Below are 23,492 nucleotides of genomic sequence, written 5' to 3'. Positions count from 1 at the left end.
AATCTCTTTTGCATGAGTCGCTGGGCCTCTCACATAATTCTCCATAGAGCTAACAGGGTTTATCGTCTACCAAATCAGGTTACCCCCAGATTTTAAAATATTCTGAAGTTTTTGCAATGCATGCAATTTAAACCCAAACATATACAATGGTAATTAACATTATTGCAGAATTCTAAAATTCATTCCCTTCCGTGTGTATTTGAGGACCCAGTGGTTACAATGAAATGCAGGAGTGAACTGATTCCAAGACAAATACTATTAAATAGGAATCTCTTGCCTCACCCATCTCTCATCATTCAGTTATTTGTCCATTCATACATCCAGCCAACAAATATTCACTGAGCATCTACTACATGCCTATGAATTACATTAGGTCATATGGTTTTAGAAACAAATATTAATACCATAAGAGAACCAGAATACTGACCTATAGGAGCCCAAAGAGGGAGCTCCCAGTACTTCTCTGGGACATGAAGGACATCAGGAAAGAAACACTAAGAGATGGGTTCAATTAGGCAGGGACAGAGAAGAAGGGCATACCCGCCAGAAGATTAATGCATGCACGAACCCAGAGGAGTGAAAGGTAGAATCTGTTTGAAATCTTGGCCAAGTGTAAATGGGAAAAGTATATATGTGCCCACCCTAATTTTTGAAATATGTTCAGCTTTATCTTGCTTTATCTTGTGGCGAGGAAAAGAGCTTGGGGGAAGGCAGCTGGGACAAAATTCTGGCAAAAAGGGGCCACAAAATGTATGAATTCAATTTCAGAGGACAGGTTCTCTCATTGCAAGAAATCCTTTGCCTATCTTCACCAAATTTTCATGTACAAATTCCTCCAGGTATTGTTACTGGTCAGTCCAACTCACAGACAGGGCTGATAAAAAGTGCTCCCAGTGTAAACACATATCCACGTCCTCACCTTGGAATTAACTATTCAATCACTACATGTCCCTGGCCGCTTTCAGAAAGCAAAGCTCTTTCCATGCCTCCTTGTCTAGAAGTCACAGCAACAGTAAAACCCAAACCTGTTAAGGAGTTATCAGAACTTCTAGAAGGTTGTGATATACCTAAGGACTTTGTGGATTTTCCATGGGGGAATCCCATGTCTGCAGTATGCCTAATAGCTCACCTTTTTAATGTGGGCTAGAATGAAAAGGCTGGGTAACATTCTCCTAGAAACTTTCCTTGACTAAAGAGAAAGAGTCAGAGGTCCCAGTGACCTTCAGCAGGCTTTTAGTGGCTGTAGTGGGTGACTCCCATCAGGAATACAGTGGCGAAGAGCAGATGATTTGGAATCAGGACACGAATGCTTGAACTCCAGATGTGGCTCTAAATACATCTCTGGCTTTTGAAAAAAATTACTCAGCTTTCTTTTCTCAGTTTTTCTATCTGAAAAATGGGGTTGATAATAGCATCCTTACAGGCTGATTAGAAGATTACATAAGTTAGTGCATATAAAGTATGTAATAAAATGAATAGCACATACAATTCTCAATGAGCAGCAGAAATTATTAGCTCCAGTAACAGATCTACTCAGTCACACTCCTCTGTCCATCCCTCTGCTCTCTCTCCCTCTATCTCTCTCTCTCTCCCTGTGTGTGTGATATGAGTGTTCAGTGTTAACATTCTACTGAGTCTTCCCACCCTGCCCGGTTCTTCAGATTTTTGTCCCACCTAGGGTCCTTCAGGAGATGGTTTATAAATCAGTTTGGCCTGACCTGACTCCACCACTAGACAGCAAAGGCAAGATCACAATGAAAGTGGTCACTCACCGGGCCAAAGAAGGGATTAGCAGGAGCCTGAGACAGAGAATGGGGTAGGGGGTGGGGGGAAAAAGCAAAGAAAAGGTATCAGGGAGAGAAAGTATGGGTTGAAGAAAGTCCTACTGCTGTGTGTGTGTGTGTGTGTGTGTGTGTGTGTGTGTGTAAAATCCACTGCCATCTCATATAATATTTTGAAAATTACTCTTCCTGATTAATAGAGAAATCAGCAGTCAATAAAATATCAAAAGAGGAAGGACAGTTTTACAATCAGATGTTCTCTAGCTTAAGATTGAAGGTCACAGGGAAATTTATGAGTTCAGCGAATGCTGTGTTTGAAGTAAAGGCCTGCATGCCAATTGCTGGAGCCCCGTGAAGCCTGCGGCAGGGAGCTGGCCTGCACCCAGGTGTGCACTGGAGTGGCCAAGACTCGAAGAGGTTTAGTCACTTCGATGCCAAAAGGGGCTGTAATCAATTAGCCTAAAGCTCACATTATCCTACAATGGCAAGAGAATTGAGGATTCCAAGAATAAACTTTGAATGTATTTACTGTAAGCACTAATTGTAAAGCCAGACAATGTCTTAATGGAAAGAAAACAAAGTTCTATTTCTCACAGATGCATGAGTGTATACAGAGATTATAGTATGTCCCTTATCTGGCAAATCATAGGTAGCACGTGTGTCTCTGTCTATGTATATGCATAGGTTTAACAGCTGTTCATATGTGTATATGCACAATGTTATGAGGCAGAGTTTGAAAATTATGTAGATTATTTTACTTAAGACTTTAGAAATTGCAAATTCGGGCTATTTAAGGAGGGTTAGCATTTGTTTAAACTACACATTTCCATTTCATTAGCCAAGTCTTTCTTTCCTTTTCTATGATACAATAAAATCAGTTGGACCTCAGAAGTTCAAGGTACAATTCAAAAAGATCAAGAGTGTAAAAATCTAAGTGACGTCTCCAGGACATGCCCTTCCATTCTGCTCCCCAGTCTGACCTTATGTGCCTGCCCCGATTTTTGAAGTACGTCCAGCTCTATCTTGCTGACTATTTCTTTTCCGTGTCTTTCCCCCCCACAGCACCGTTTTCCCTCTGATGGTCTACTGTAGCATTTAGATAACTCACTGACTTGAAAGCAGGATGAGAGGGTTCTGATTGGGGGAGGGAACGGCAATTATATTTTTTAAATTTCATGAACTTCCTGTTTTCGTGAGTGTGTGTGAGTGTGTGTGTGCGTTTTGTAGGCAGAGGAAGGGTACTCCCCCACTGGCCCTGGTTACCAAAGATCTGTACATCCTACTTGGAATGCCAGCTTTAGTCTTTCTGTCTCTGTGTTGTTTTTCAGGTGTATAGGCCATCAATAATGGATGGGAGACAATAGCCACTGATAAAAATGTAGCTGAGTGTTTTCCTTGTTAAAGAACTTTACCTGCTTAACACATCAAAAGCAACGGTCATTTTGCAAGGGTCATTAACCTGATGATGATAATGGTAATGATAAAATACCAGGAACTGCCGACCTAAAGCTTCATATGACTAAGAACTGTGTTCACTTCTTTACATCTATTATCCAATTCAATCCTTACAAAAAGCTATAAGTACTTCTATTTCCTAATATCCTTTTTGTAAATAAAAACAGTGATGTTCAGTATAGATCAGTAACTTGCCCAAGGTCTAAGAACAGTAAGTAGCCGAGTTAAGATTCAAACTTGGATCTCATTAATCCCAGAACCTGTGTGCATTACCACTAAGCCAAGAGATGAATATTGGACTAAGGAAAGCCTTCCTAGCATTTTGACTAAATTTTCTTCTTTAGGGAAGTTTCAGGGAAGTACTTAATCTTTAAACTCAATTTTAGAGATCTTAAAAATGTATCCATATTTGGCCTTCAAGGAAGACCAGGATCCAATCAATCCTCTTGGGTGTGAATAGAGAACAATTCACCAAAACCTATCTGGAGGAAGAAGATAAAACTTTGTTCACTCAGACCCGAGTTCTCCAAGTTGTATCCTAAGTAGCACCCACTAAGATTGTGCCTGTGCAGTAATATATTACTGCTTCTCTGTTTTTTTTTTTCTGGTGGCAATAAATTGTTATGTATCACTTCTCTCAATGGTGCTCTGCAAAAGTGTTAACTCCTCTCATTGATTCTACTGAAATAGAAAATAAAATACAGACCTCTAGAGCTGGAAATCACTCAAGATTTCCCCTTATTTTACAGATGTGCAGGGAAAAAAGTCCAGAGAGATGTAGTAATTTGCTCAATACTGAAAGTCTTGTGAGCCAAGAACATGGACTTTGGAGTCAGAATGGTTGAACACCACAAATCGGCTGAGTGATTGTGTGGAGGTTACTAATGATACTCTGGGTCTTAGCTTCTTCATCTGTCTAATAATATACTGAAACATATTATTATTATAGTATATCAAGCTATGCATTACTATATCGTAATATACCATATTGTACTATAATCTTATTATACCATCAACCCAACAGAACAGAGCCAAGGCCTTAAGCTTTTTAACTCTCTGCCATACCAAACAACCTTTGTGTGTAGAGATGGGTCAAGTCCATATGTATTGTCCACGGCCATCCCAAGCCCTCCCCCCAACAGAGGAGACAAACTCCTATTAAAGAGGTTTACCAGTACTGAATAGTCCTATGGTGAGGCCTATTTTTTATAGTCTTGACCTACATTTGTGTTTATAGAACTTAAATAGATCTGTGTTCTTTGGAAAAGCTGATACCGTGAGTGACTCTCAGAAAGTATGGCTGTTTACAATCACTCTAAAAGAGATCTGACTACCGCAGCACCTTTCAAATGGCATCTTGATGAATGACTTACAGAGGGAGAGGCTGTCTAAGTTAGAAGGTTGGAATAATTTGTAAGTTAAATTAATTATGAGCCCTAATGAGGTTAATCTAACCTTCCCACATAAAGATAACACCTAATGAGAAAAAGGAAACCTTGGGAGTGAAAGATAAGGGAGAATATAATACGGTCTTTTTGATAAACTGTAAGTTAAACACATTTATTTTAGCTTCCTGGGAAGTCAAGTTAATGAAACAACAAAGGGGTGATGAACAATTATGTGTATGTGGAAGGAAATTGTAGAGAAGGAAAAGAAAGCAGCTTAAAGGAGCCTGTGGATTTGTTGTAAAATTTCAGTAAGAAAGAACTCATGAAACTACTATAATTTCTTTGGAGTTACAGTTGTTTGTATTCTTTTGATTAACTCCAAATATAAATAAGCCCCAAAGAGACATGTAAAAATCTGGCATGCAAAAGTGCTATTATACTAATTTTGAAAGAAGAAAACATTATTCTGGATATTTTTAGACAAGTCAAAATCCCATGACTGATACTGTTCTTACAGAAACAAAGGTTCCCCTAGACTTGTGCTTCTTGATTTTGGCTGCTTATTAGAGAGACTTGGGAAGCTTTGCAAAATGCAAAATGACTGTGTCCCACTTGCAGAAATTCTGATGTAATTGGTTTGGGGCATGAGCTGAATATTAAGATTTTTTAAATCTTGCCAAATGATACTAATGTGCAGCCAGGTATGAGAACTATTGTTCTCGTGAGCTTGTTGAGAGGTCTAATCCATTTGTGTGACTATTAACTTGTATAGAGTTGTGCTAATCAAGTTTACATGTGTGCTGAACAGATAAAAGTAAACAGTCTTTGGAGAAGACAATTCCTTCCTTGTTACTGAGACAATTGCTAGAAAAAAAAACATACACATATATTTTTAGAGTTCTTCTACTCTAAAGCCCTTAAAATAGAGATCTCCACTCCCTCATAGGAAACTGTCCCCTTTCCTTCACCATTGGTTAGTATCAACTTTAATATCAAATTCCATAATATTTTTCTAACATTTATTTTCATCCATTCATAAATTATTTACTGGTACCTACGAATAAATGTCATAGCCATTGGGTACATGAAGCTAAACAAATATTTCTGGTCTCTTGGAGAATAGAGACAAGTAACCAGACCATTTCTACTTAGCAAGGTAGATGCTGTTGTCAAGGAAGCTCTGTGTGCAATGTAGCCCTGGGAAGGGCAGTGCTTATAGACTGGGGAGATTTGATAGTCTTCCTAGGTAAAACTGTAAGAGTCAGAGTCAGCAAAGGCAAAGGTCACTGTTGGGGAGAGCTCTGGCCAAGAGGCACGTTAGCCATGGCTTAGATAAGGAAGTAAAATCAATCCAATGGTATGAGAGCCTACAGAAGGAGAAGGAAAATCAGGAAGTGAAAAAGAGCAGTTGAAGGGAAGTGGTCTCCCAGGGAAGCGAGTAGGCAATGAGCCTTACAGAAGTAAGCAATGTCCACATGGAAACTATTTTAAGATTTTTAAATTTTCCTAGTGAAATGACTGGCCATTCTATTTTATGTAGGGGAAAACTGTAATTGGAATTCTGTTTTTTTGAAGATCAGTTATGCTGGAAAGTGGTGAAGGTATTGAAGGGAAAAAGACTAGAGTCAGAAAGACCAGTTCAAGAGTGAAAAAGGATGGAGGCATATTACAGAGAAGTGGCAACAGAGATGGGGAGAAATGGTCATACCTGAGAGTCAGTAAGACAACACTTGATGGAAGTTGATGACTGGCTTGATTGGGGGTAAAGGACACTGAAGAATCTCAAGTTAAGTGCAGGTTCTTGGTCTGACCAATCACATAGAACACAGAGGATGTTGATATTTGAAATAGATTATAATAGGCTCTGTTTTAGATAATAAGAGTTTAAAATGCAGATGTGATATCCAGGTGGCTATATCCACAATCAGTTGTTCTAATGGTCCTTATGGCCCAGAACGGAAGAGATTAGAGTAGGAGGTGTGGATTTAGGAACCATTGGCATGTGGATGATGTATGAAATTATAGGGTAAATGAGCTTCTTCCCAGACAAGTGTGTAGAACAAGAGAGAAAAGTGAGCTCAGAGAAATGCCAACATTGAAGAAATGGGCAGAGGGGAGAAAGCTAGACAATAAAATTGAGAAGCGATAGAGAAGAAGGAGGAAAATCAGGGAGTGAAAAAGAACAAAATCAAGGAAGAAGTTTCAAGCAGAGTGTAGCCAGCTATGTTATAATAAAAAAAGCCTGACTCCATTTTTAATGTTTGCGACAGTTTTCAAGCCCCAACATCTCCCACATCTGAGCAAGCCTATTGGAAAGCTGGATACTTCCTCCTTTGGCCTCAGCAGAAAGTTCAAACCAACAGGTTCTGTTCACATGACATAAGCCCTAGTCCCCAAGCACCATAAAACCCCAGGCCCTCTCCTTTCCCTGGTTTCTCCAGTAGTTTGAAGGTCAACCTGAGATCCTCCCATTCACTTTCCAGAAGACCTCATTATGTGAGTAATAACCCTTTTCAGAGTCTCTTAGTCTATATGTGATATCATTAGTTTCAACATCCACACCAAATTATGGATAGCTTCAACACCCACACCTATCTCTTGTAGTGACCACAACCTAAACCAAATATTCTCAAGTAACCTGAGAACCAAGAAGAGTCACTGCACTTGACAGCAGAATGATCCATGGCAGGCACAGCTCTAGTGAAGAGACAGGAGTAAAAACATGAATGTCAAAGGGTGAAGGAGAGAAAAGATAGCAAGCTAGAGAGAGTGAATACAAATAACTCTTAGAAGTTTCACTGTGAAAGGAGAGAGAAAGATAGAGTGGTAGCTGGGGGCAGGGGCAGGGGATCAAGGAAAGGTTCTGCTCGTTTGAGTTGCAACATGGGAGAAACCTGAGCATAATGAAAGAAAAGGAATAGGCAAGAGGAAGAGAGATGTCTCAGATGTAGGAAAGAAGGTAAATGGATGGAGAGAAATCCCAAGAAAGGAGATGGGGTCCAGAGCAAAGGTGGCAAACTTCATTTTGGACAGCAGGAAGGGGGAGGGTGTGTTTGGGGTATAGATTAGCTTGCCCACCGCTGGGTAGATTCTTAACTTTGGGGAATGAGGTGACATGCTGGAAATTTGGGAAGAGGTGTTAGGACTGGAGGAGAAAAGGTGTGAGGTGGTCTTTGAGAATAAAAACAGTTCTGTCCTCAAAACATAGAAAGATCTGTGTATAAGGTGGAAAGGTCATGTACCTTTCTTCATGCCATCTTGGGAGTGCTGGTCTCTCCTGGGTTCACCTATTTAGAGAGAGCTGCCTAGTTTTCCTCTGATTACTCTCTGCCTTGACAAATTGCTATAATCTGCTCTTAATTGCTCACTTCATTTTTTGGTTTCTAAACGGTTTATCAATTTGTCTCAGAAAAATCAAGAAATTGAGCAAATATAAATAAGCAGAAAAAGAAAAGATATTCCCTATAAGCCTACTACCTAGAGATTACGACTACTAATATCATAAGCATTTCTAGCTATCATAGAAGTGATAAAAATATTCTTTTAATTTGAAAAGTAGAGACTATAACATTTATAACAGCTACTTCCTCCTTTTTTCCACTTAACACTGTATTGTGAATGTTTTCCCATGTCTTTAATATTCTTCCAAACATCTTCGATGGTAGTAGGTTATTTCATGATATGGCTATAGCACTGGGTAGCTATACTATATAATGGATATTTATTTTTGTTTTATTGATTTTTTTTTTTTTTTTTTTTTTTTTGGCTCCACCAATATCCATTTACCCTCCTTCTCAGTTTCCCTCTGGGGAATCCAATGGACTTGGGTGATGCCGACTCCAGCCAGGACTTCAAGGTCAGAGTTCGTGACCCAGGCCTAAGCCATTGCATTTCCCCGACTAGATCCAGGGTGGGCAGTGCCACTTTCACATCCTGGGAAGAAGTGGCCAGGAATCTAGGGGTGATGTGTAGCTGTCTCCTCTGTTATGCTTCAAGGGAAAATAAAACAGATGAAAGAGGGAGCACAGAGGCTGTGTGCTCCCTGATGTCGGAGCCTAGATCCTCTTCGCATGGGTCTCCTCAGACCAGCACAGAGCGTTGCACGTGATGAACTTGCCAGCTGCAGCTATGCCCTCCCGGCCACCTCTGAGTTGAATGGAACAAAACTTAGATGGGCTGATCCGAAGAGAAAAGTCAGATCCAGTACTCGTCTTTCTTTTCTTTTGAAACAACGTTTGATAGACTTGAGAAGAGCAGGAAGGGAATGTACTTGCTGACATTTTTGTAGCTGTTTCCTTGTTTTAAAAAGAAATGAACAGGGGTGCCTGGGTGGCTCGGTGGGTTAAGCCTCTGCCTTCGGCTCAGGTCATGATCCCAGGGTCCTGGGATGGAGCCCCACATCGGGCTCTCTGCTCAGCAGGGAGCCTGCTTCCCTTCCTCTCTCTCTGCCCGCCTCTCGGCCTACTTGTGATCTCTGTCTGTCAAATAAATAATTAAAATCTTAAAAAAAGTAAATAAATAAAAAGAAATGAACAAAAAGCAATACGTGGTACTTATATTGAACATCGTAGGTGATAAAATGCTTCTAGAATATTTACCTCCTTTCAGCCTCGAAATAACACTGTTGGATAGAAATTCCTACCCCTCACATTATGGATGCAAAAACTGAGACATGTGGATATTGAGTCGTTTGTTCAGTCATGCAGACAGCAAGCCACGAATCTGACCCTCAAGCGGGTTTTTTCCACTCCTCGAAGAACTGCATAAAATTAGCATGTGCCCATTCCGTCTGGATTGATCTCCCTGCCCACTTTTCTCAATTTCTTCTTCTCCTGCTTGCATGTCCTAGAAAGAAATTTAGAGCCCTATTTGTATAACTCTGGGCTCTTTCCACCAAGCGAGGAACAAGGCTGACATAGTTCGCTGGGTAAACAGAAGCCGCAAGTGACAGTGATTTACGCCTGACTTGCAAACTTCGGATGACCAATCTGCTGCCTGCTATGTAAACAGGTGTAAACTAAGATTTAAATCAGTTTACACAGTGTGGTAAATAATTTAATCTTTCCTCAGCATAGTGTCTGTGAATGTAAATGTTTATGCCAAAACCGATGCCGCTGTTGCAAGCTCCCAGTTTCTCAACCGGAAAAGCTGTGCCAACAAATGGCCTCTGTGTGCCCCTGCCGGGGCTGGGGCAGTTGCCCACGTCCGAGGCGCAGGGTAAGGCAGAGAGTCTACATTTCTGGGTGGGGCGGGGGGGGAGCCTCGTTCCCATCACACAGCTCAGCCGTGGGCTGAAATCATCCCTCCTTCCTCAGTTCTTCCTGGTCCTGAGACGTTCCTCTCCCCCTCCATTATTCTTTGCTGCCCTGTTCTGCAGACACCTGAGTCAGCTGCAAGTCTGTGTAAAGGAAGGCAAGAAATGAGGGGTGGGGGAGGCCCCAAAACAGCTGGCTTTAGAGGAGTTGTAATCCCATTAGCGCTTGAAGATGGTCTGGGTCCTCATTGCCTGTCAATGGGTACCTATGCAAATTGATCAAGATCCTACGAAAATCCCATGCAAATGTGTTTTCAGTTGTCAAAAACTGTTGACTATATCTGCTAGAGTCCACTGAACCAGAGTGCTGCCTCTTATGAATTTTTCATCAGTATTATTCATATTCTCATCAGCCTGGCTCTCGCCTGACTTGCTCCCTTCCCTCCCACATAGAAGTCTGGGCTTTCTCTGGAGAGCAAGGTGCTGGGCAAAGCCAGACTCAATCCACCCCATAGTAAGATGGTGGGGTGAAGGGCACGTGCGAGCCAGAGAGCCAGAGAGCAAGTTTCCTGATATTCTTCTGTCCCCTTAGAGAATTTTAACTTATAAGCAAAGCTGGTGTGTCTTGGCATCATTGGTAATGCCACAGCTGGGATCTTGTTAGTTCAAAAAACAAAAACAAAAACCATCTTTAAAAACAAACAAAAAAAAACCTACTATGGTCAGACTTTAAATTAAGTCCTGTAAGAAATGAACTGAATTTTGTCCTATACAGACATAATTTATGATAGGGAAAGAATAGCTACTATTTTACTGAGTACAAGGAGTTTGTTTTTCTGAAAGATTTTTGTTTGTTTTTTGTTCAGAAAAACCTTTTTCTGAAACCGTATATTGAGCAATTGGCACAAGGCAGACTCTGGGTTGGATGTGATTATCTCATTTCATCTTCCACTCAAGCCTCTGATGTGGGTATTATCCTCAACTTACAAAGGAGACTGAGACCCAAAGAGTTAAGTAACTTGCCTGAGGTTACTCAGCTGATAAAAAGGGAAGATGACTGGGATTTGAAGCCCAGCATGACTCTCTTCAAAGCCTTTCCTTTTGTTCTTTCTGATCAGAAGAAAAGCACCCCTGGCTTCTGGGTCTAGGAGTATGAACACAGGAAGTCCAGCAGGGAGAAAGCAGAGAGACTACAATAATATTAATGGCTCATATATTTTATGTGTTAAAATTAAATTTACCAGGGGCGCCTGGGTGGCTCAGTGGGTTAAAGCCTCTGCCTTCAGCTCAGGTCATGATCCCAGGGTCCTGGAATCGAGCCCCGCATCGGGCTCTCTGCTTAGCAGGGAGCCTGCCTTCTCCTCTCTCTCTCTGCCTGCCTCTCTGCCAACTTGTGATCTCTCTGTCAAATAAATAAATAAAATCTTTAAAAATAAATAAATAAATAAATTTATCAGACCTTATATTTTATTAATTGATTAATATATCTAGTCCTTACACCAAGCCCTGTCAGGTAGATATTACTGTTACTATCCTCATTTTACAGATGAGAAAGACTAAGGCAGAGAAGGAAACCGTCCCAGCATCACACAGTTAATAAATGGCTGGACTGGGATCAGCGCAGGTGGTGTCTCCCAGAGCCACCATCGCAAGTTCCCAACCGACCCAATGAGGATGTTCCTCTCACGGCTGGATTCAGGTGACAACACCTGAGAAGCTCTCAACACTTACTTTCAAGGACAACGATAATTAGGGCAGAGATTCTTTTGAAATCACCGAGGTGAGGCTGTGGTATATCCTATGGGAAGGAATAGCCTTCCAGAAAGCACACCTGGTCAACCTGCCTATGTGACTGCGGAATGTGCCCATGCAGGTGAAGAGAGATTATACTGAAAAACAAACCAATACAAGAAGCAATGGACCACCCAGAAGGTCTTAATATTATTTCCAAAGCAACAGTCTGGGAGAGGATTTACAGATGAGAGTGTGAGGGTAGAGAGAAGCACAGAGACCCAGGAACAAGCCAGCTCACCTCCTGACTTTGCTGTCCGCACTTGGCATGGCGTAGTAGCCCGGCTTGCATCGGTATCTACACACGGAGCCCACGTCATGGCTGCGCTGGGGGCAGGGGGGCAGGAGCACACTGGCATTTGGGATAACGGGAGGAGCGTCACACTCCAACTTGCAGTAGGCTTCGGGGAGGGACCAGAGCCCATCTTCAAGACAGGTCAGCCACGGGTTCAGTCCTGAGCCCAGGAAAGAAAAGTACAGGAGGCTCAAGGCAGAGTCCAGAAATCAATGTGTAGCCGAAAAAAACAAAACCCTATAAACCCGTAAGCGTTCTCACAAAGTCACATAATTCTTGGCGGAGCAGATTCTCTGACTCTTAGGTCCAGGGCTTGTCCCATCTCTTTTTACCCGCCAAGCAACCACTGAGATCTCTTACACAGAACAGAGATTGGATAACTATTCCCTGACCTCCCTTTCATTCCCTGAATCAAAGAATGGCTACCCAACAAATCATGACCTCACTTCCTAACTACAAATTATAAAAATAGAGTAGTGACCGTGTCATGCAAACCATGATAATAACAACAGAGGACATATTTATAGTGCTTTTTATATGCCCCGCACTGTTTGAAGCATTTTACAATACCCACACACACCTCGAACAACACATTATCTCTTATTTTGCAGATGAGGAAACTGAGTTCAGGCAACTTGGCCAAGCTAATAGGGGGCAGATGCAGGGTTTGAACTTGGGCAGTTGGGATGCAGAGTTCTCTACTAAAACACTACACTATGCCTCAGTGTAATTCACGGTTATTCCAAAGGACGTCCAGGAACCTCCCACAGCTGCATCACCTCAGACTTACTAAGTCAGACTCTATCAACATTAGGCTCAGGAAGTTGCATTTGGAACGAGCCTCCTAGGTCACTAAGAGATTCACACTAGAGTCTGAGAAGAGGATAAGAGCAAGGTGTGGGGTCAGAGGAGGTTCTACCCTATCTTTATCTCTTACTATCAGTACAGCCAGGGACAACTCCTAGAACTCTGTTCTCATCTATAAAAGAGAACTAAAAGCACCTAACTCACAGGAAGGTTGTAAATAGTAAATTAAAATATACATGCCTGATATATTTTTCCTATGATCAGGCCACTGTGAGTCACCTTGATTCCAGAGGATATACAATCAAATAAAAACAGGGAAGTCTACATGTCTTTCATTCATGAGCTCTAAGCCAGGCATCCTTGCATGTCATCAGGATAAAAATGGTGTGTCCCTTTGGTGTTTTGGTGGTGTTCTCAGAAAAGGGTGGCACAGCAGAGCCAATGGGAAGAGTACTGGGGTCAAGAAAAAATCCCTAAAGTACCCCCAACGAGAGGAGAGGGGCTGGAGAGAACTTGCACTTGGTTCCCAGTTGGCTGACAATACCTTGAAGCTTGGCCGGTGGGACACAGGAGATTGAACAGCGTTTCAGAAAGTCTGTTCCCTCTGAGCAGGAGAAGGTTGCGTAGTTCACCAAAGATGGGTCGGGAACACCACAATCAAGGGGCATGCAGCTCACAGTCCGGTCCCAGTGCCCAGAGGAACATGTGAGCAGAATTTCCTTCTAGAAACAGAGAATTTTCTTCCATCAAGTTCACATGAAAAGGCTTATCAATGTAGTTTCCAGGCTTTGTAGGAGTCCTGCCGATTATTCGTGCAAACATTCAAAATAAGTAAAACGATTTTGCCTTACTCCCTCCTTAGGATCTATTGGCTTGATATACTGTCTTCAACACCCAGGTAGGCTGCTGCTGACCATCCCTGTTAGTGTAAGAGAACCATGAACGGGAGACACTCCTCCAGGCCAACTCTCAGCTGCCTCCCATGGGCTCTTGGATCACTCTATGCCCTTCTCCACCAGGCTCTGTGCCCCTGTGGGTTTCATGCCTCTGGCTGTGCTTGGGCCTAGCACCTGGGACGTGCTGGCTGGAGACTGCACGACCTGGAGGGCAAGGGAGGTCTGGGCGCTTATTCTTCCTATTCCCTCCCTAGAATGTTACTGCTGGTTGGCTTTGTCCTTTGGCAGCCCTCTCTATCCTCTCCTGCACTCTCTTCCTGTGGCTTCTGCCCCCTGCTCCCTACAATCAACTCTTCAGGCCTACGGGTGATGTCACCCTTGACCCTGGGATTCTGCACCATCTCCTTGTAATTTCCCTGTATCCTGCCTCCAGCTTCATAAGTAGTCCCTGTACTAAATTCCCTCAAATTACCCACGTTGGAGCATGTCACCTATTTCCTGCTGGGAGCCTGGATGATAATGGTCCTGAACATAATTACCTCCACAGAGAATGGTGCACAGCATCTAAGAACAGCTGAGAATCAATACGTACCAGGCACCTTCCAAATCTTGTAGTGAAACTGGAAAGATTCCAGCCCTTTCCCTGAGCCTGTCATTTTTTGTGGGGTAGCCCTAGAGTTCCTCAACACTAAATAAATGAAGGGACATTTATTGAGCACCTAGAAGGACCAAGTTCTGTCTAGATTTGGATACACAAGACATCCTCCAGGAGCTAGTCATCTACCAGCAGAGCAAATCACAGGTTGAAACAATGGCTTGAAAACCAAAGGTGGAAGAACGGAAAGAAAGACAAAGAGAGGAAAGGAGGAAAGGAAATACGGAAGGAAAATGCAAGAGATATATATTGTTATTTATTCTAGCCTACTCCTGTCTATAATGATTTGCGAGAATATAATACAAAGAATGGAAACGATTAAACAAAAGTACGAAATGGGGACCAAGAAGAAAGAAAACATGAAAATCTCGAAAGAGCCATCCCTATCATAGGCAGGTGCTTGCTCCGGGAGATGGCACAATGGGTGCTGGAGGAACTGGCCCTCCACCTACCGGAGTAGGTGACACGGGACCTGGCCTGTGAAGGACAAGCAGGACCTCCCAGCTGCCAAGGGCATGGGGAGAAGAACATGTCCGGAGTGAGGGGGACAGAACATGTCCGGAGTGAGGGGGACAGAGTGAGCTGGGACTGAGAGAGCTGGAAGCTCATGGCTTGTTTGGGAAAGAGCACAGCCATCCCTCCAGCCAATGGGTTACCACAGGTCGAAACAGAGTGTGGGGAGATTCTGTGGCTCAGCAGCCCTCCTGCCCAGAGACCACAGTGGCAGTGAAACCCAAGGTCAAATGACTGGTGAAAGCACCTGTCACCCCCGACACCCACTCCTGGCCAGCTGCTCCTCCCTCTTCCCAGTGTTTCCCTGTTGCCTGCCAGAAGGACCCAAGTCAAAGCCAGACACATTTTTCTGTTTAGTTTCAGTTCTTATGTCAACAAAAAGCAAATATCCCCACTGTCTTGTGATCACGAGCCGGGATTGTATAATTTCCTTGGGGAAATTATACACCCAGCACCCGCTGGCCTCAGGTGACAAGAGCAAAGTCAGCTGGAGGGCATGTTGGCTGACTCCACCATATGGCTGGGAGACAGTGAGCTCCTACCTTCCTCTTCCCCACCCAGACTGCCCCCACGCTTACCACAGTGTGCAAGCCTGGCTCAAACCACAGTGATCGCTCACAGAATCTGTCTCACACTCGGCATATATTGCCTGGCTTTTCTCCTGGCTCCATTAAGTGTTATCCATCTTGTCTTAACTGTGCTCCTAATTGTAACGCATTGCAAACACTCTCTTTTCTTCTCTCCCTCTCCTTACCTGTCACACAAATGTATTCAGTCCCTGTTTTTTTTGGTCATTCTTTCTTTCTCTTCTGTAGTGCGAGTTAAGCTTGGTGAAGAACAGGGAACAAGAACGCTGCCTTTCTGACCAAAGCACCATAGACTAATGAGTTGGTGTCTCCAGGACTATCAAAACTGTTTATCTCTGTGCAGAACCTAAACCACCTGAAACCAACAACTGTACATTCGAGTTCAGACCATCTCCAAACAAGTGAAATTCCTCTAAGGATCTACTACCTGCTAAGTCTTCAACTGGTACAAAATGCAAATGATTCCAATCTTCTGCACCACTGATACCGGCCTATCAGTCATGCATCCATTCTTTCCTCATCACACCACATCTTTCTTGTTCTTTCCTCAAGCACCATTATGTTTTCCCTAATGTATCCTTTCTCTGTCTCATATGACGGTCATGTTTTCAAATGGCTGATTTCAAGTTTAAAGTTCCTCTGTGGAGTATTGAAAGTTCTCCAAAGGAAGGATGGAAAACAGAATTCTTAGTTGAGAATACATCATCATGCTCATAGTAATGGCAGCTGAACAGAGAGCTACATGTCTGTCATTTAGCTGGAAACTTTCCAGTTATTTCCCAACAGTCATCATTGTGACTCAATGACATAAATACGTCTGTCCTCATTATTTCACAAATATGGAAGAACACTTAAAGAGATTAGTTTCTTTTCTTTGTTTTTACCTAAAATTATACAACTAATAGACAATGGAGCCAAGATTTCATTCTGTGTTTGTCACCTGAGCCACGCTCTTAACCAATATATTCTACTACCTCCAAATGCTGGAAATGGTGCTATGGTAGTTTGGAGAAATGAGGAAAATTAGGCCACAGCTAGAGTCACGTTATAATCCCTACTTCAGCAGAAGTTTGTTACTCTAATCAGAATCTTTCTCCAGCCTTCTTAGAAGGAGGGCTGGGGGTCAAACCGTGAGCCACACACAAGCTGATTACAGCCTATCTTGCTTACAAATTGTGGTCAAGTCTAAACTGTGGAGTACGCATCCTGAAGGCAAAAGCGGGACTGTCATTTCCGACAGCGAAAGGAGAAGGAGAATGGGATAAGCGTCTCTACCTGCTGTCTGCATGAGAGAAACTGACAGCCTAGTTAATGGGAACTGCACCTTGCCTTTCTGTGAAGCTATGCTCTCCTTGCTTGTTAGAGGCCCCATCTTTCCTTCCAAGTGATTTAAAAATCTGCCCTTTCCCCACTCAGTGAGGGAGAAGAGCATAAGTACCTTCCCTTCCCAGGAGCTTGGTCTTGATGACCACAGGTTTCCAACTCACCTGCACCGGCCTGAGGTATTTCCCACTGCTGACCTGAAGGGCAAACCCCCTTTGACAGGTAATCGCACACTTCATGTGACCTGGGCCACCAGAGGTACAGTTCACCATCTCCGTGTGATCAAGCAGCAATGACGCACAGCTGCCCTGCTCCCCACAGGGCCGATGGACACAGCTGGGGGCGACAGAAACAAAAACATCTTAGACTGACTCCAGACAAGCAGTCAGCAGCAAAGACTTGGCAACTTCCTCTGGAAAGTACCTCTAAGCCAAAGAGAATGATTTTTCTCCAAAACCTACATTGAACTCATCACCTCCTTCTATAGGACCTGGAACCGTGCGACATGAAATAAATAAGAACAATATCAGCTAACAAAAAGTGAATGACTAACTGACTTTCCATGACTTTTTTAGGAGGACAAAATGGTGACAGGAAAAGGTGAGGAGTGTGTTCCAAGAGCTCTGGATGGCATCAGAAATGGCTGGATCAGAAAGCAATCCTCAAAATGTTTAACGACCAGTATTTCTGGGTCCCAAACAGAGTAGACCCAGGTCAGGAGTGAATCCTTGGGGCCCCTGGCTGTGTCAGGCACTGAACTTTTTTTAGTTGTTTGATCCCAGAGGGCCCTGGGCGAAGGGTTTGGGTATCTGAGATGGCAGAAAAGGTAACATTTATTTACTGGTTGCTATGGAGATATTTTTGACAACTAGAGCCATGGCACTCCCCACCAATGAAAATCAGCATGGGCTAATCAGAAATTGAGCCCACGACAGGAAGAGGAAACTCACACATACTAAATCCCTGCCACTTGCCTGACGTTGAGCTAGGTGCTTCCGGACATCATCCCAGAAGAGGAGGACCACTGCCTGGACCTCTAGGGTCCATCAGCCAGGAGTGGGAGAGAGAGTTAAACTCTCCAGGTTCAGGTCTAGACCACAACACCAACAAAGATGCAATAGAGCAAAAAAAAGCATTACCCTCTTCCCAAGGCAGAACCATAGAGATGAAAAATTAGGGCACTGACCACATGCTGTCTGACTTTGAATTCTGGATCCACCATTTACTACCTGTGTGCTATGGCTGAGTTATTCATTCCCCAGTGTTTCAGCTCCTTCCCCCATAAGAAGAGGATAATAGTGGTACATATCCCACAGGGTTATTATTATTCTGGGCTAATTCCCTCTACAGTTCCACTGCAAATGGCCAAAGTCCCACCCTCAGGGGCTTGTTTTCTGTTTACCATCCATACTTTTTGGTTTTCCCATTTCTATACCTATGTTCAATTTGTTGAGATATCTAAAATGCCTTTCTTCTCCAAGAAGCCCCTCCAGATATCTTCCTCCTTGGAACCTCCCAGGGAAATTTTTAAAAACAATTTCCTTCTAATGCTTCTGTTATTCTATCCTATATTATAGTTGTGTGCATCTGCTTGCTCTTTCATTTATTCATCCTTTGATCTACAAGGTGATTAGCATCTGAGTATGTCCGAAGTGCTGAAACTCCCAACTACGTTATGAACCTCTTGAAGACAATTACAGACTCTTGTCCACTTTTACATTCACCATAAACCTTGCTGTAGTAAACACAAGAAAAGTCTGAATTAAATTTGCTCATATAGCAAAGTAAGTCAACAGTATTAAGATGGGTAATTTGTTAATTCTAAAGCGACAGATGGGAATCTGAAACACAAAAATATTATCATCCAACAGTAATTCAACCACCTTGCCCTACTCATTCATTCACTAATGAACATCTAGTGAGCACTTATTGTTGGCAAGGTATTGGTTTGAGTACTGGGGGTAAGATAAGTATCATGCTCCATCATAATCTTGTGGGGGAAACCAATGAGATATTTTCTTATATATTTACTTGCTCATGATGCTGTAGCCAGTGGTGGTAAATATTAGCCAAAATGGCTACTGTGAGGCTCATCATCATAATTTGCCCTATTTGTCCTAGAATTGTGTTAGTGGTCAACAACTTTATTAAAAAGCTGGGTAACAATGTAAGAAAGTGAAAAATAAAATGTCATTGAATATGCACATATCACCTTGACATAATTGATATGATTTTAAAAGTACTCATCTAAAAAGGATGGATTTGATCGGAATATGCTAAAGTTGCTGCTTCTTATCTTGTACCCATAGGATTTAAGTCATTTAAGTCATATGTCAGTGACATTCTCATTCTGTGCTTATCAGCTATAGGATAGAGGTGTTGGAGTTGAGTAGTTTGAAAAAAGATTTTTTTATTCTTTTGACTTCTGATTATTCCCTTCAATGGTATGGAATGCTTCCAATTCACTCTATGGAGACTGGTAGAGGGAGGAATATATGAATTGGGGGTAAGGGTTATTAATTGTTAATTCAAACTCCCCAAATCCAATGTTGATAACTGGGTATGTAATATAGGAAATGAATCTTTGTCCTGAGTCTTTACTGAGCCTTTCTGGATAAGGGGCCCAAAACCAAACCATCCTTCATGGGATGAGATCAGTACACCTCATTAGTGATGCCTAAAGAACTCCAAGTTTCCGAGATGCTGCCTTCCTTCATGTCTGCAAAAAGTCATATTTCTTCAGCGTGGTATGCAGATAGTACTAGAAGACAGAGTCATTAACAAGTTCTCATTCGTGTCAGCTTGTTGCCAAGAAATTAATGTGAAATAGCACGTGCTGTTTTCTGGTGACTCCATCCAATTAATTAATCCATGTCATCATTGAGGACAAATACATGTTGAGATAAGACACAGAACAAACACTCTACAGGAGCCTCCCTCCATCAAGATGGGGTTCCATTAACTGCTGTTGCTATGACGACCGGTATAAGAAGCCCTTCCGACATTGGAGGCAGAGGAGGAAGAGTGAGACAGGGGAGTGTGTTAGAGGGGGGATGTGGAATGAAAGAAGACCAAGGCAAAAGAAAAAAAAAAAAAAGGCACCAAACCCAGACCTGTTTATGAAGTGAGAAATGGTTTTAGGACAGCTGCTGCAAATTCTTTCACTAGCTTACATTTCCATTTGCTTCCTTTTTTAAGGAATTTGCTTTATGAAGACGGCGTTTGTCAGGTTATTAGCTTCTGATGGCATCTGGTACCAATTGTAGAATTCTCTCCCCTGCACCTCAACCCCCCTTTTGCGTTTCTCTTCCACTACAAACACCACTTTTTGGAGGGCTGTTGTGTCCTCCATTTTCCTGCCCTCCCCAAACATTCTTCTTTCTACCCAGAGCTCTGCTCCGCAAGCTCCCATAGCAGATCAATAACGCTAACAATGAGACTGAAAACTTCTCTACAAGCTCTTTTCTTATGGTCGTTAGACAAATGGTAATGAAAGTGGCAGCCGGTCTTACAATGCCCCAGAGAGGTGGGAAGTTAGGTATTTATCTTGGTTTGACATACAAGGAAACCGAAGCTGCTTGGAGACTGGTTGGAGGCCACACAGCGAGTCAGAGGAAAATCCTTGGGCTGGAGCTCAGAGCCCTCACTCTTGGGCCAGCCTAGACCACGAGGCCACCTCCCCAGGGAGATGACGCTGCTCTCCCTTTGCTTTCTTCTCAGTTCAGGAGCTAGCAGTATGGGCCAGGGAGAGCCAAGAAGCTCCTCACCTCAGCAGGGCAGTTAGGGGGAAATATAGAACATTTAATAGTCTGTCTTCGTTTCAGGCGGTTTTCTTTGAAATGATAGCAAATCAAATTGTCAATATTTGTCCAGCTGCCACTGTCTGCAAGATGCCCTGCTTACTGTGTTTCCTCACTTGGCAACAGCTCCTCAGTCTTCCACCCACTTTTTTTCTGGATCTTTCTCCATATCCCATCGCAACATGTTCTCAGGTAAGGATATGATGAATCCAGTCAGATGCCATTCACAGGCTTTTGAAGAGTAACAAGAGACAAAATTTTAAACCAAAGGAATGAGTTTTTCATGATGGAATTTTAAGTCAATAGGCCCTTAAAAATCACTCTGTAGATGGCCATTTACCCATAATTCTAGCTCCGTTCATTGTCTCTCCACTTCTCTGATAAGCCTTTACTCTCTCTTCTGCCTCACTCCCCAAGGTCATTATGTTGGAGGGTTTAAAAAAAAAAATGTTTTCAATGAGGAATCCCTGTACCAAATGTTATATTAACCCCAGGCTATCCTCCTCTCATATATAACCTGCTCATGGGTACCCAGGCACAACCCTAATACCATCCTACCATAATGATGTTTGTGTTTCCTTTTGTTGGTTGGGTCTGTGAGTGACACCTGCACCTGGCAAACCTCTGTCGGCACAGTTCCATAAAAGAGTGGTCTTCATGAGGCAGAATTTCTCTATCACAGTTGTACACTAGACTCACTTAAGCAGCTTTTAAAAAGTACAGATACTCAGGCCTTGCTCTCTGGAGATTTTGATTCTGATGGCTTGTGGTAAAATTTCAGCATCTGTGACTTTACAGGTTTCAAAGTATTTGGTGCTCACCACAAGTGAAACCCAGCACCATCAAGGTATGGTATGTGTAACCTGAAAGATGGGTCAATAAATTCCATAGACCAAGACTATAAAATAATAAGGCTGATTCCAGGAGAACCTGGCCCCACTGCTTGATTATCCACGTCAATGTATTAAGTCATATTAAATCATATTATCAATGTATTAAGTCAATGTATTAAATCATATTATGATGTAAAAGGCATAAGAGAGATCAAAAGTATGCAACATTTTTCCTATTCTGAAGAAACTTTCACCAGAGCTGCAAAGAGAATAACGAAATCATGTGTTACTGATTATAAACCCAAGGCTATTTCAGAGACAGTTTTAACACTGGGTATGATTTGACCACAACTTGAATGAGCAGAATTTGGAAAGGCAAAAAATATATCTTGGAAAGTAACCTCTGATACTTTACAAACAGAACACAGGTAAGGTGGCACTCCCAACACTTCGACAGAATCACCATTTCCTCCCCACCACTGAGAGCTAAAGACACACACATTATGTGTGTAGGTCTCTTAAATTATGATTAATAAATTTAGAGAATCTAAAGTGAAAGGAGCCCATATCCATATTTGAAGACAGAGTTCCCTGCCTTACAGGGGTTGCTGAAGAGCAGGGTAAGGCTGACCCCAGAAAGTAGACATCACTCTCTGCAGAGGGGACAGACACACCCACTTGTCATGAGCTATCTCCCAGGGCATCCCTTTTTCGTTTTCCATTTCTTGAAGCCACTAGAAAGAATTTGGTCTAGTTCCCAGCCAAGATCCACATTGGGGAAGCTGGGTAGTTCCTGACGAATGGGTGAAGTCCTGGCTGTTCTGCCCACAGCTTCCCCATAGCTTTGGGTCCAAGGATCCCCTGTGGTTCTGAGCCATCCGAGGGAATTTCAGGAGACTACAGCACTATTCAAGATGCAAACAGAATTCACAGTGAAGGGGTACCTGGGTGGTTCAGCGAGTTGAGCACCCAACCCTTGATTCTGGCTCAGGTCATGATCTCAAGGTCATGAGATTGAGCCCCATGCTGACCCCTGTGCTGAGCCCTGAGTTGGGATCCATGCTCAACATGCAGTCTGCTTGAAATTCTTTCTCCCTCTCCTTCTACCCCTCCTCTCTGCTCATGTGTTCTAAATAAATAAATACATAAATACATAAAATCTTAAAAAAAAAAAGGAATCCATAGTGAAACCCTACTTCTACCATGTGAGGGCTAATCGAAGATTATATGCTAAGGACCACATTTTATTGAACATGAATAATTCTGGGAGTGGGGAGGAGTGGAGGTGACCTTTAACAATGATCTTAGAGGAACCACAGCTTTTAAAAAAGTAAAATGGACCTTAAAGATAATTCAACCCAAATTCCTCATTTTAGAGGTGGGGAAATGAGCCCAAAAGAAATGATGGGATATTCCAGAACACTAAGACTACAATATAGTAACCAAGAAACATTTAATTAGGCTTTGGCTCAAACTCAAAATCAGGATGACATCAGCTCATGGACTTTTCTCAAATCAACATCCCACCCTCCCTTAGGCAGCCAGAAAAAGCTGACCACAACTTGATATCTGGAATCTAGGTTAGTTTAGGAGAAATTGTCTGGCATTTGTACCAAACATTTTGACAAACGGCATGGTGTAATAAAGAAACTAGAAGATCAAAGCCAATGTGACCTGGGTTCAGGTCTTGGCTTGTCCCTGCTTACATCTATCACCTTGGGTAAGTCTCTTAACTATTCTGGCCCTCTGTCTGCAAATTTGTAAAATGATGGGTTTGAACTAGGTTCTCTTAAATGTCCCTTCCAGTTCTAACATGATATTTAATTTCCCAGATGAGGTGATGGTGGTATTGAGGTGGGCGTACAGGATACCCATGAGTGGACAGCAGGATGTGGTGGAGAACCCAAAAAATAGTCTCTCACAGTCTTTCTTGCCCAGTGTAAGTTTTTGCTTAATGTCCCAACTTTTCAGTTGCTTAGTTAAACAAAATATTGGAATTCATTTATCCAAGAAGTGCCACCATTGACTAAATAGCAATCCCAGTGGTTTCTGCAGAAACAGCTCTTTAAAGGTTAAATAGTAAAGAGGATCAGATTTCTGGCCATTCCCCTACT

The 23,492-nt window shown here is 42.6% G+C and overlaps 1 protein-coding gene across 1 annotated transcript in view; it reads right to left on the bottom strand.

The window, feature by feature from the left end:
* PAPPA2 (pappalysin 2) overlaps positions 1-23,492 on the bottom strand; it is a 273,728-nt gene that overhangs the window by 60,282 nt on the left and 189,954 nt on the right. The window contains exons 14-16 of the mRNA XM_032838777.1: positions 16,910-17,081; positions 13,316-13,493; positions 11,911-12,124 (exon numbers count right to left, since the gene is read on the bottom strand). Coding sequence (XP_032694668.1) covers positions 11,911-12,124; positions 13,316-13,493; positions 16,910-17,081 — 564 coding nt within the window. The remainder of the gene's footprint in view (positions 1-11,910; positions 12,125-13,315; positions 13,494-16,909; positions 17,082-23,492) is intronic.

The sequence above is a fragment of the Lontra canadensis genome, unplaced genomic scaffold (genome assembly GCF_010015895.1).
Source record: "Lontra canadensis isolate GAN:19392208 unplaced genomic scaffold, GSC_riverotter_1.0 scaffold106, whole genome shotgun sequence".
Classification (NCBI taxonomy): domain Eukaryota; kingdom Metazoa; phylum Chordata; class Mammalia; order Carnivora; family Mustelidae; genus Lontra; species Lontra canadensis.
This window is presented reverse-complemented; position numbering and strand designations above follow the sequence as displayed.